At 55.7% G+C, this 12,243-nt stretch overlaps 1 protein-coding gene across 5 annotated transcripts; it reads left to right on the top strand.

The window, feature by feature from the left end:
• The first annotated feature begins 441 nt into the window (after positions 1-441).
• Positions 442-8,711, top strand: SFXN3 (sideroflexin 3). Of its 5 annotated transcripts, XM_037064125.1 has the most exons (12): positions 442-759; positions 890-1,010; positions 2,934-3,097; positions 3,706-3,876; positions 4,222-4,320; positions 4,688-4,763; positions 4,929-5,014; positions 5,260-5,387; positions 5,548-5,597; positions 6,474-6,523; positions 7,015-7,062; positions 7,335-7,431. In XM_037064125.1, the coding sequence occupies exons 3-12, from the start codon at positions 2,937-2,939 to the stop codon at positions 7,429-7,431; spliced, it is 966 nt and encodes a 321-aa protein (XP_036920020.1). In that variant the 5' UTR covers positions 442-759; positions 890-1,010; positions 2,934-2,936. The 5 variants fall into 5 exon arrangements, with proteins under 5 accessions (XP_036920020.1, XP_036920023.1, XP_036920022.1 ...); XM_037064128.1 differs by lacking the exons at positions 442-759; positions 890-1,010 and adding an exon at positions 1,266-1,823 and having other exon boundaries at positions 3,706-3,756; XM_037064127.1 differs by lacking the exons at positions 442-759; positions 890-1,010 and adding an exon at positions 1,270-1,724.
• Positions 8,712-12,243: the final 3,532 nt, after the last annotated feature.

Raw genomic sequence — 12,243 nt, 5'->3', positions numbered from 1 at the left:
TCGGGGGACAGGGCTTCAGGACCTGGGACAGCTGCAGCCAAGGACTGGAGATTCCCTGGACCCCAGATCCCTCCCCACCCTAGATCTTTTCTCTGGCCCCCTTCTCGTCCTGTCTACGGGGGTTGCGTGAACCTTTCCCAGGCTGGCGGCAGGACTTGCTGGCGAGAACCCCACAACATCCCGCGTAAACCCGGGGCCAAGCCCCCCAGAGCAGATCGCAGCACCCCACTCCCTCAGCCCTCCTGGCACCCCCAGCTCCCCTCACCTGCTCGTGCGTGCGGCTGCCGTGGGCTCGCCCGCCCGCAGGCGCGAGCTACTGCCGCAGCCGGGGGCCCCGCCCACGCCTCGCGGAGGCTGCAGGAGCGGGGCGGGCCTGAGCGGCCCTGCACTCCTATTGGCTGAGGGAGCCGCCAGTCGCTCCCTTCCACCACCTTTCTTAGACATCCAAGACAGTCGTGAGTCACTTGGGCTGTGGCCGCTGGCTTCTTCTCACTCCAGTTCCAGTTCGAACGCCTTTCCCGAGCGCGAATTGGGGGCGTGGGTCTTGGCTTGCCCTCCTCCCACTGCCAGTTCAGCACGGGGAAGCCCAGAACTCTGCCTTCTCCAGGCCAAGCCAGCTACTGAGGCTCGCGGAGTTGCCACCCCTCCGCGGTCCTCCACGAAGCCTTAGTGAGGGAATGTCACCTGGGCAGAACGGGGCGTGAGAGCCTGCATTGGGCAGGAGCGGACTGGAGCCTGGGCGTGCAGCCGACCTGCTTGGTACTGTGACTGGGTGAGGGTGTGTGTGTGTGTGTGTGTGTGTGTGTGTGTGCGCGCGTGCGCGCTCTGCCTTCTTCACATGCATCCTCCGTTTATGTCGGCAAGTGCCTCTCTGGCCACCCATTCATAGAAAGGTCACAGGGACCGGCAGCTTGTCCCAGGACACTACGGGGAGGAAGAATCTTTCTGACCCGCTTGCTTAATGCAGAGAGAACCTTGGGACTTCTGCCGCTTCACATTCCAGAGTTAAGGTCTGTGGTGCAGGGGTAGGGATTGGGGACACGTGGAAACTGGGGTCTCAATGAAGCTAGCTATTACAGAATAAGGACGGGGCCGGGGAGAAGGAAAAGACCGGGGACATAGAAGAGGCACTGGCGCGAGCGGAACGGGACTGTGAAGCGGTGTGAAAGTCAAGGTGCTTCGAGGAAGGAGCGTGTGGGAAGTGGGGTAGGAGCGGGGGCGGGCACATAGGCAGAAGCCACTGCCAAGGCAACCGACAAGTAAACAGATCGGAAGGTAATCCGAGCCCTCCAGGCGTACCGGCCTCCGGCCTCTCCACGCCGCCCTCCTGCTCCCTTCCAAGTCTTCGCCCTGGACACCTGGAGCTCTTGCTGCCTAGGCCGGAGCCTCCGGAGGCCAGCCAGGGGATTACAAGCACTCGTGGCTCCTCCCCAACTCTCTCTGCCGAGGACAAGGCCAGAACCGATCCCCGAGCCCGGATTGGCTCTGGAAGGTCGCGTTGGGCGGAATCCCGGTGGCCGGGCTGGGGGCGTCGCCCCAAATGATACCCACCGCCCTCGGGTTCTGCCAATCCCTAGGCACGCCGAGCGGACGCGCCGGGGGAGTCCCCCCTCCTGTAGTTAGCGTCACGACTGACGTTACACGTGATGGATGGGAAGGAGGGGGCGACGCGCCGAGAATTAGGGCGGGTCTGAGAGCTGCAGAGGCCGAGAGCGCAGCAAAGTGAGTGCTCGGGCAGGGGTCCTGGGGTCAGACGAGTAGGAGGTCGAAGACTGGGAATAGAAGAGGAAGACCAGCTGCTGTCTCCGTCCTTTCCGGATTCGGTATACTCGTCTTTACCTGGGGTAGGAGGAGAGGTTTTGGGGGAGAAATCTCAGGGTGGGGCTCTGTGTGGTTACACGTTCAACTGTCTGCAACTGATGGATGCGGGCTGCGGGGAGTGTGTGTGCGTGCAAGTAACGGGCTTTGTGCGGCAGTGCATGCAGGGTGTGTCCACCCTCTTTGTATGTCTGTGTAAGGCGAGTATGATGGTGTTTTGTGTGTGGGTATGTGGGTGTGTGTGAGGGGGGAGGGTGTGTGTGAGGGGGGAGGGTGTCTGTGAGGGAGGAAGTGTGGTGGAAGAGGATTAGTCATTCTGCAGGATTTTGCCCAATGCAGCCAGATGGCTGTTTCAAGCTTTCTTCTCTGTGCTGGGTGGAGGGGCACTTACAGAATCCCACCCCTTTCTGGAGACAGGTGACTCTGGGGAGAGGCAGGTGGCTCTCTGTACCAGCCCTGCCCAGCTGGGGAACTAGGAAAGCCTTGGGCCATTCTGTGTGGGTTGGAAACACATGCGCGCGCACACTCAGCTGGCATCAGAGTCCCCAGTTGAGATCTGAGACAGGCAAGCTCTGGGGTGGCCAATGAGCTCCTGCTCTCCTCAGGTCAGGGGCGGTGGTGTGGGATGGCTTGTGTCACCTTCCAAAACAGCCTTGGGAGTTTGTATCCAGGTCTCAGGGTAGCTGGGGCCTGACACCAATATGCACATAAATGTGGAGGGCATATATAACATGCATTTTTGTGCATACGGAGCACAAGAGTAGCTGCATGGGATTGGTTGCTGCTCACACATCAACCACACGCGTATAAATTCTCACCCATGAGAATCTGCACCAGGCCCAAGCACAAGATCTGTTTTCCTGGGTCTGTCCCCACCCACCTCCTGCACCCCCCAGCCTCCTCCAGTGGTGGTGGGTCCCTGGGCCAGGATGTTGCCTAGAAAGCAGCTCCTGCCCCGCACCCCCACTGTTGCTTACCTATCTGGAGTCACCTTGAGCTAGAAGGGATCGGAGACAGGCCCAGGGACCAGGGCAGGGAGGGCCACCAAAGGCTCCTCAGGTGGAGGCTTTGGACCCCTTCCTTGAAGTCCTCTGACCCTGGCCCCTGCCCTGCAGAAAATGGGTGAGTTGCCTGTAGATATCAACATCCAGGAACCTCGCTGGGATCAAAGCACTTTCCTCGGCAGAGCCCGGCACTTCTTCACTGTTACTGACCCCCGAAATCTGCTGCTATCCGAGGCACAGCTGGAAGCTTCCCGGAACATCGTGCAGAACTACAGGTGATCCGGCTTCCCCACCTCACCCTGTACCCCAGGATCTCATGCCCCGCCATTAATGCAGTATCTTTCGCGCCTGTCTCCCCAAGTGTGAGAGTGCCCCTGACCCACCCCTCACCCCCTGGTCCTGTGTGTCGGAATCACAGAAGCTATGGCACAGAGCTGTAACCTAAAAGACATGGATTGAAGACATGGCCTTGATATTTGTGCCCCACAGACTACCTACAGGGACCTGTCCCACTGCCGGGCCACCCTCTGCAAGGACAGAGGGGCCCAGAGTTGAGTGCAATGGAGGTAGGAGGGCATCTGCTTTGTCTCCAGGAAGGAAAACCCTTGCAATACCCCTAGCCATTTTTGACCCATTGGAAACCACCAGTATTGGGGCATAAACACAAGTGTTCCCCTCTTTGTGTGGCTAGAAGGGAAATAGAAATAGGAACCCCCACCCCCCAGAAGATTTGATTGTCTCCAGAGACCAGAACTCCTTTATTCAGAGACTGGGGACCAAAATGCTTGGTCCTCTGCCCAGACTTTTCCTGAGCCAGGTGGGCAGGTTGGGAGGGCTTATCTGCCCCCTAGCATGCCTGCCTGTTTCCTGCTGACCTCTGTAGGGCAGGCGTGGTGACTCCAGGGCTAACCGAAGACCAGCTGTGGAGGGCCAAGTATGTGTACGACTCCGCCTTCCATCCGGACACGGGGGAGAAGGTGGTCCTGATTGGCCGCATGTCAGCCCAGGTGCCCATGAACATGACCATCACTGGCTGCATGCTCACCTTCTACAGGCAGGTCCTGTCCTGTGTGTCCCCTCCCTGACCACTCTGTCCAAGCTAGAGTGTAGCTTGGTGGCTAGGTGCTCCCTCTCTGGGCAGAAATGGGTGGGTGGGTGAGAGCTTGTGCTAGAATCCCTTCCATTCCTGAGAACTCACCCTGGGGGTCCTCCAAGCCCAGAGACAGTAGGTGTGCTGGTGTAAGGGGGGCGGTCACTCAGGGGTCACCAGAGCAGGATTTAGGGTCATCAGCTGGTTCCCTCCTGAAGGTCTGGGAATAACCTTCGGGGTTTCATTATTGGGGTCCAAGGATGAGGGACACTGCAGAGGGGGCAGAAGTAAATGTCTTTGTACCCTCAGGAAGACCCCGACCGTGGTGTTCTGGCAGTGGGTGAATCAGTCCTTCAACGCTGTTGTCAACTACTCCAACCGCAGCGGTGACGCTCCCATTACTGTGGGGTGAGAACGCGCCTTCTCTCCACCTGCCATTGCTCTCTCCTGTTTGACGCTGCTCACCGGGGCCGTGCAGCCAGTGGCTCCGGGCTCTCTTCTCAGCCTGCCCTCCTCCCCACTTTACTGGCCTGGGGGCGTGGGGTCCTCTTGTGCATGGTTTCTGGGGGGGCTACTCTTTTTCAAGGGGAGGGGTTGGGCTTCCTGGTGAATCTGCACTGGGGCACAGGAGGTGTTCCTCTGCAGTGAGGCGTTCCTCCGCAATGAGGCCACCCTCCCGTGCCTCCTGGGTTGAGAGTTTGGCATGTCCCTGAAAGAAAAACCATGTGCTGCGCTGTTCACCTCCCTGCTTGTGTCCTGGCTTTCCCACCCACAGGCAGCTGGGAACAGCTTACGTGAGTGCCACCACTGGGGCCGTGGCCACAGCCCTGGGACTCAAATCCCTCACCAAGGTAAATGTTCTCCCAGTACACGGATCGCCAACGCCGGTCATCCTTTATCTGCCTCCTTCCCCATCACCCCTCCACACCCACCTACAGCCTTCCTATGTCTCTTCCCAGAGTTTCTCACCACCCCATGGCCCTTGGGGCCACTAAATGACATCTTTCCTCCCCCAGCACCTGCCCCCTCTGGTCGGCAGATTTGTGCCCTTTGCAGCTGTGGCAGCTGCAAACTGCATCAACATCCCTCTGATGAGGCAGAGGTGAGTAGCCCTGACTCCCGGCCTGTGCGGCCCGTCGTGCACACCAGCCCGAGTCGGGACCGTCCTCTCCCTCCCTGAGCATGAGCTGCTGGGCCCAGTCCCAGTCTGATGCTGGGATCTGGGGTGAGAGAATGGGCCTTTCAACCTAGGATGCCTGAGAGGACCCTGGGGAGTAGCTGTCCTTGAGGGCATTGCAGGTGGGATTTGGGGCCTGTGGTCTGACCCCGACCCACTTCCTTTCTCAGGGAGCTGCAGGTGGGAATCCCCGTGACTGACGAGACAGGTCAGAGGCTCGGCCACTCGGTGACCGCGGCCAAGCAGGGAATCTTCCAGGTGGTGATATCAAGAATCTGCATGGCAATTCCCGCCATGGGTGAGGCAGGGGTGGCTGGACGGGGCGCGGGAGGCTCTGAGAGAAAGGGGGTTCTGGGGACTCTGGAGGTAGTTGGACGAACTCTGAAGGAGTCCTCCTTCCTTAGGGTCCCACCTGTCACTCTACTTACTCTCTCCCCCCCGCCCTGCTCTCCCCTCAGCCATTCCTCCCGTGATTATGGACACTTTGGAGAAGAAAGACTTCCTGAAGGTAGGTCCCTCTCACCTCTCCTGTCTGGAAGTAGTAGGGACTGGGAGCAGAGGTGACCAGTCCCTGACCTCTCTCTGGCCTGACCAGACTGGCCACCTGTTAGCCCCACCCCTGTGCTGCCTCCTCCACCTCCATTCATTCAGGAAGAATGAATTGGGCTGCAGTGAAGGGACAGTGAAGGGACACTGAGGGAACAGGAGGAGAAGATAAGGGAAGGGAGGAAACTGGTGTCACTCAGAGCCTCCGACACACGCCAGGAATGGACTCTCACAGTCGTGCTCACTGTCACACTCATGCCATCACCCATTAACAGCAGTGAGACACACATACGCATGCATACATGAACAGGACAGGAAAGCAAGACCCAGGAGTGTGAGCTGTGGTGCATTCCCTGGCTCATTTATTCACGAGTGTTTATTGAACACCGACTGTGCACATCTGAGTGACAGAGCAGGGTCCCTGTGACCGGAGCAAACTGCGAAGGGTGTGCAGAATGGGAGATGTGCTGGAAAGGGACAAATGCATGTTGCTGAGGTGGGAGGGAGGAAGTGGAGGGTCAGCAGAGGCTTCCTGAAGAAGGTAGTTCCTGGAGAAAGTGCGAGAAGAGAAAGAGGGGCAGGGAGTGCCAGGGGATCCAGTTCTGAGAGGCTAGTGTGGGTAAGGGGAATACTGGGGAGGGTGTCGGCAAACAGGCCTGGCTGGCGTGGAAGGTGGTGATTTAAAGGTACAGACCCATTATGGGTTGGGGAGGAAGAAAAGCACCATGTACCAGAGGCTGGAAGGTAGGACTGATGGGATAGAGCCACGGTGGCTGCAAGGGGGAGGGGCGGGTGGGCAGGGGATGCACACCATGCTGTTGTCTCTGTCTCCCTGCAGCGCCGCCCCTGGTTGGGGGCACCCCTGCAAGTGGGACTGGTGGGCTTCTGGTAAGTGTGTGGGGAGTTAGGGTGTGGGGGGGTCCCCTTTCCATGGTGGACATGGTGGGTATTTATTGCTTTTAAGATTATATATATATATATAAATTCATTCATACATTGAGAAGGTAGTGGCCTTGGACACCCACAGGCCATACTGTGTGTTTGAGGGGTTGACCCCTCTTGTCCTTCCTTGAAGGTCAAGGGTCTAGTTGAAGGCGTTCCAGTCTTCATCTATGAGGGGAAACTATGGCAGTGTACCTTTTGGTACCGTCCAGAATTTCGTGCACACTGAATTCCTGATTCTCTCTCACTGCTGTGGAACTCTGGGTCACTGCTCTGGAGGTTCTTCCCTCAGCCAAAACCTAATGTCAGTGTTGGCTTTAATCAATCTCCACCCCTTTGGACACCCCTAGGGGCAGTGTCCAAAAATGGGTGGGGTGCAGGGAGGGAACACCCTGAGGCCACAGCTCCACAAACCTCTCCAACACTCTTCTCCCCAGCCTGGTATTTGCCACCCCACTGTGCTGTGCTCTGTTCCCACAGAGAAGGTAAGTGTGGCCCCTCGGGCCTGACTGCGGTCTCTGGTCAGGTTTCCATGTCTCTGGGACCAGCCGACCTTAGCATCCTCCAGTGTGTTCCAGGAAGCGGCTTGGCAGGCATTCAGCTTATTCTGGGGGTGGGGGGGTGGGGAGGTGACAGTGATCTGGGCCTTTGCTCTTAGATCAAGAGTCTTCAGCTTGGGAAGAGGAGGGATGGTGATCCCTTAGCATGAGGGGGGTTGGCTTCAGGGGACACTCAGCCTGCCTGTGTTTTGTTGCAGCTCCATACATGTGAGCAGGCTGGAGCCAGAGCTGAGAGCTCAGATCCATCAGCAAAACCCCAGCACTGAAGTGGTTTACTACAACAAAGGGCTCTGAGGGAGGGTCAGCCCCGCCCGCCCTCCCCACCCCACCCCTTGGGCTGCTGCGTTAGTGGAGCCCTGCCATCCTGCCAGTTTCTTTCTGCCTGGTGTTGGGCTTCGGGCTTGGCGGGGAGCAGCCACTGAGACCAGCAATGCCCTAGGCAGGGGGAGATACCCCAATAGGCCTTTTTCTCTCCCGTTTGATTCCAAAGAGAAGGGTCACATAATCCCTTTCTCCTGTGCTATTGTTTTCATATATGCATATGTGATATGTGTGTGTGTACATGCTGTCCTGGAACGTCCCGATATCTGGCTTCTCCTTTTGGCTTCCTGCCACTTGCCAGCCAGCCCAGGCTATGGGACTTACCACTGGCCAAGTCATTTCTGACAGCACCTCACCCCTTCTGGACATAGGAGCCCAGGATCTCAGGAGAGACTGAGGGATACTCACAAACCAAACTGGGCTGAATCCTTCAGATTTCTGCTTCCTGGCTCCCAAAGCTGACACAGAAACAGGTCTGGCAGAGAAAGACATGCCAGGCTAAAGGAGGCAGGGGGCTTATGTCATCCCCCACATCCTAGAATAGATTATTTTGTCTCTGCTTCTCTACTAGAACAAAGGAATGTCAGTATTCTGTTCGGCTCTTGCAATCTCCCCATCCACCCCTCCACTGTAGTGTGGGTGTCTTCAGGCACAATCCTGGGAGTCTTGGTCCACTCTGACATGATAACCTCAAATCTAAACCTGCAACTCCAACCCTCTGCCTCCACCAAAAAGCCACAAAGGCAGAGAAGCATTCCATTCCTTTTTCACAGCTCCCGTTGCACCTTCTTACGGAGGGACACAACTGTGGGAGCAAAGCTTCAACCCCACAGGCATCCGAATGGGTGGAGCTAGTATACCCTCAAGGGCAACTACAGCCCTGAGTGTACAGTCTTAAGACAGGGAATTTTGTGTCCCTTTGACCCTTCTTAGACATTCAGCAGAACCCCACTCTAGCTCCTCTTTCTTAAGGCTTGGCCCTGCTCCCACCCCACCCGCACCCCCAAGAGGAGGCGAGGCTAGGCGTTCATGGCTGGTCCAAAGGGGAGGCAGGCTTTGGGATGGAGCATGTGCTGGTAAACTAAGAGTACACAGTTGCACCCTGACTCCAACTCCCACGACCTCGGGCTGAAGCAGTGGGGAGCAGGTCCCAGCAGGATCCCCCATGAGCACTTTCCTGCTCCCCCAACCATCTTCCACCAATAATAAAAGCTATGACGCCATTGTTACTCAATAAACTGAAAATCTGTCTACTTCCTGATCTTCACTTGATTCCAGGTCTTGAGTGCCCAGGAAGAGCCTACCTGTGGCCTTTCTTTCTTTCTCCAATAAATCCAAGTCTTAGTCTCTTCCTTCCCCTCCTGTAAGGAACCTCAGTCTCCAGCAGAGGGCGCTCTGAGATTAGAAAAATCAGTCCATCAGCACCCTGAGTACTAAGGGAGAGGGAATGTAGGTAGGTAGGTAGATGCCTTCACCTTGTATTGTCTGAGCAGATGGAGTCTTCATTTCCTTTTTCACTAGGGGTGCTGATTCACACACTTACATACCTACCCGGCCTCTGGGCTTCTTGGTTCCCTTCAAGCCTTTGGCTTGCGGTGGTAGCATCAGGTCCCCTGCGTAGGGAAAGGTTAGAGAAATAAGGACTGCCCATTATCATCAGAGAAAAGTCGTTAGTGCATGAACACACCCTGCACGTCCCTCCGTGCCCCCATTGACACAACAGGGGCACAGGTGTGGCAGGGACCATTTGCCTCTTAACAACCCCTCCCTCTATCCCAGGGCTTTCTACTCCCTCCCTGCTTAGGTAACCTCCCCCCACTTTTTTTCTGGGAGAGATGAGACCAAGAGTTCATGCCAATGTACAGCTGGTGAGAGCTATTACTAAACAGTTTATAGTTACCTGTCTTACCCTACATCTCAGCTGTGGAAAATTCAAAAGAGTAAACATGAATGAATCTATATTAAAATCCATTTCCTACTCCCTGCCGGAAATACCTCTCATTTTCTTTTTTACAGCCCAAAACTCTCACACTAGGTGGTGGGGAGAAACTGTTAGGGCTGAATGGTCCCACAGCAGCCTGAAGCAAACGTGCTGCCTTGGCCTGGACTCCCTCAGTCCTCCTGGGATGTAGCAGTTTACTTGTTTGGGCAGTGGGAGTGACACCAGCTACTGGTCACTGAGTTCTGCTGTGTGGTGCCAGGCTTAATGAGGCAAAGTGTTTTAAATCCATTATTCCTTTTGATTCTCACAAGTACTCCTGTGAGGCCAGACATGTGTCCATTCTTAAAAAAAGACACAGGCTTAAAGACATTAAGAAAGTTGCCCACAGCTGCACAGCTAGGAGGTGGTGGAGGCAGACTTAAAGCCAAGCTGTGTAACCGAAGCCACTGCGGTAGCTTCTTCGCCTTCCAGCTGCTAGTCAAACTTGAAGTCATCTTCCTCGTCCCGTTGACATTTCAAGACAGCAGAACTGACAGGCCCACAGTGCACATGGATCTTTTTACTAAAGTCACTGAGGAGTTTCCAAGATGGAGGGTTTTATAGCTGAAGGAGTATAAGCAAAGGTTCCCATTCTTGATTAGAGAACCAGTTTCAGTTCCATCCTGTTCTGCCGACCTGGACCAGAGCCTCCCACCAAACCTTCTGGAGCCCTGGGTCAATTCTTGAAGCCCCTTTCTGCAGAGACAATTTTGGCCTTTGGTAGTCCTCTTGAAAAGTAGGCCTCGCACTTTTATTGGAAAATCTATGCAAGATAAACCCACTTGGGGAGTGAGGGACAGGAATCTCTGTAAAACAAAATTGTGAAGAACATTTTATAACAGAATTGTCTGTTTTCTGCAGACAACACTAAACCATGTCAGCGGGAAGGCTGTCCAGGCACCAGTGGACCCGTTAGGAAGGAATGCTTTCCTGCCATCTTTCCTAATCCCACACCAGCCCCTCAAAGCAAAAAATAAGCTTGAGGCTAACTTCACAGGCTCTCTAGGGGTAAATCCTAGCCAGGTACAATTTCCAAACTGCCTTCGCATGCTTAGACTTTTTCTTGGACGTGAGCATTTGAGCAGAGGTAGCACTTTTCGCAGTGGAAAGTAATCCGCCCCATTCTTGGGCCTCTCCTCATCTTCCTAATGCTCAGGAACCTCCCTGGAGGCTGCGTCTGTGTCCTCAGCCTCCCTCCCCCCGCCTTCGTCCCCTCTCCTGGCCTCTCATGCTTCAGAGCTCCCACCCTGCCCATTTTCCATTTTCCATTTTTAAGAAAGTCCACAAACCTCCTTATCTCCCCACGCGAGGTCTAATGAGAAAATGGCTTGGTTCTGGAGCCCTGGCTTAGCCTAGCCATAGGAAGGGGGCAGGAAGGGGGCCATGTATTCTGCTCTTTTCCAGGATCACTGGGACTAATGAGGCCAGCGTTTACGGGACGGGTTAGTCTCTAAGGAGAGTCCCTACTGGTTAGGGATAGTTTCCATAGTTTCATCCGGGCCTTGTGGGCTAGTTTCATCCGGGCCTTGTGGGCTAGTTTCATCCGGGCCTTGTGGGCTCCTCCCTAGCCCCACGGGATCTAGAGCTCAGAGCCAAGCGCCTCTTTCATCCCATCCAATCAAGCTTTGTCAATCGTGCCCTGACTGGGAATCGAACCGCGATTATCTGGTTCGCAGGCCCACGCTCAAGCCCGCGCTCAATACACTGAGCTACGCCAGCCAGGGCCTAAACTTGTCCATCTTAAACCAGCCCGGACCCCGGACTCTGTCAGTCAAAGGTAAGCCCCTCCTCTAGGACGTAGCCAATCAGGAGCAGAGTCCTGCCCCTGCTGTGGCCCCTGTCAGTCAGTCAGGCCTGGCTCCACCTCCTTCCCGTCTCCCGAGCAACGGCTTTGGAGCCGGAAGCCTGAAATACAATTCATCCTCCCTACCTGAACGTGGAACTTACGTCTCAGATCAGCTCCCCGGGTAACTTTGGTCCTGGACCGCTGAATCTGTCAGGATCACTTCGTCCTTGCCAGTTTCGAAGCCCACGAGCTACCCAGCGCCCGCCCTTTGACTTCCTGCCTGGAAATCTGCGAGGTTTTCGAGGCCTCTCCTGTGTCCCAAGCCTGAATTTTTTCAGCGGCCTCTGGGGCCTTTGGCCCTGCCTTTTGCATCGTCTGACCTTCTCCTTTTCTCCGTCCTTGCATCCCATGTTCGGGAAGCGTTTACTGAGCTCGGTTAGGAGTGGTTCCGTGATCGGCGCTGGGTAGAAATGGCCTGCTGGGTGAACAGATTCCCTTCCCATCCGCAGGGACACAGCCTGCACCTCGCAGTCGTTAAGGCGCCTCTCCCTGTCCCCTCTGGGTCAACTGCCCCTCAGGTTGCGGTGATCCTTGGTCCTCACGCTGGGGCCATCTTTTGCTACAAATTGTGGTGGAATCTCGATCTAGTTGCATCATTTCCCAAGAGGGAGCTTCCTGGACTGCTTCCTTCTCTCATCCAATATGCACAACGTCTTTTTTCCTCACATTCAGCCCCAGCACAGGCTGCCAGAGGGACAATGGCAACCTCCGCTTCCAGCCACAGCCTCCTCCATCTTCTTTTTTCAATCTTTTTAGACAAGGGAGGTTTTGTAACGGAATAACGACCAGGGAATGTGGGAGGAATCCTGCATAGCTTGGCCTACACACACAACCCCTTCCTCCCCTCCCCACTTCATCCATCCAGGAGGAAAGTAGCCCGTGCCTGTAACAAGCAACAAGCAGCTCCTTCAGGGTGAAGTGTTTGCTATGGGCCACGAGTTTGCCATGTTAATCTATA

The sequence above is a fragment of the Sturnira hondurensis genome, unplaced genomic scaffold, assembly GCF_014824575.4.
Source record: "Sturnira hondurensis isolate 20B ecotype Veracruz unplaced genomic scaffold, ASM1482457v3 Scaffold0014854, whole genome shotgun sequence".
Lineage (NCBI taxonomy): Eukaryota > Metazoa > Chordata > Mammalia > Chiroptera > Phyllostomidae > Sturnira > Sturnira hondurensis.
Note: the sequence above shows the minus strand (reverse complement) of the source record. Positions and strands in the feature narration are given on the sequence as shown.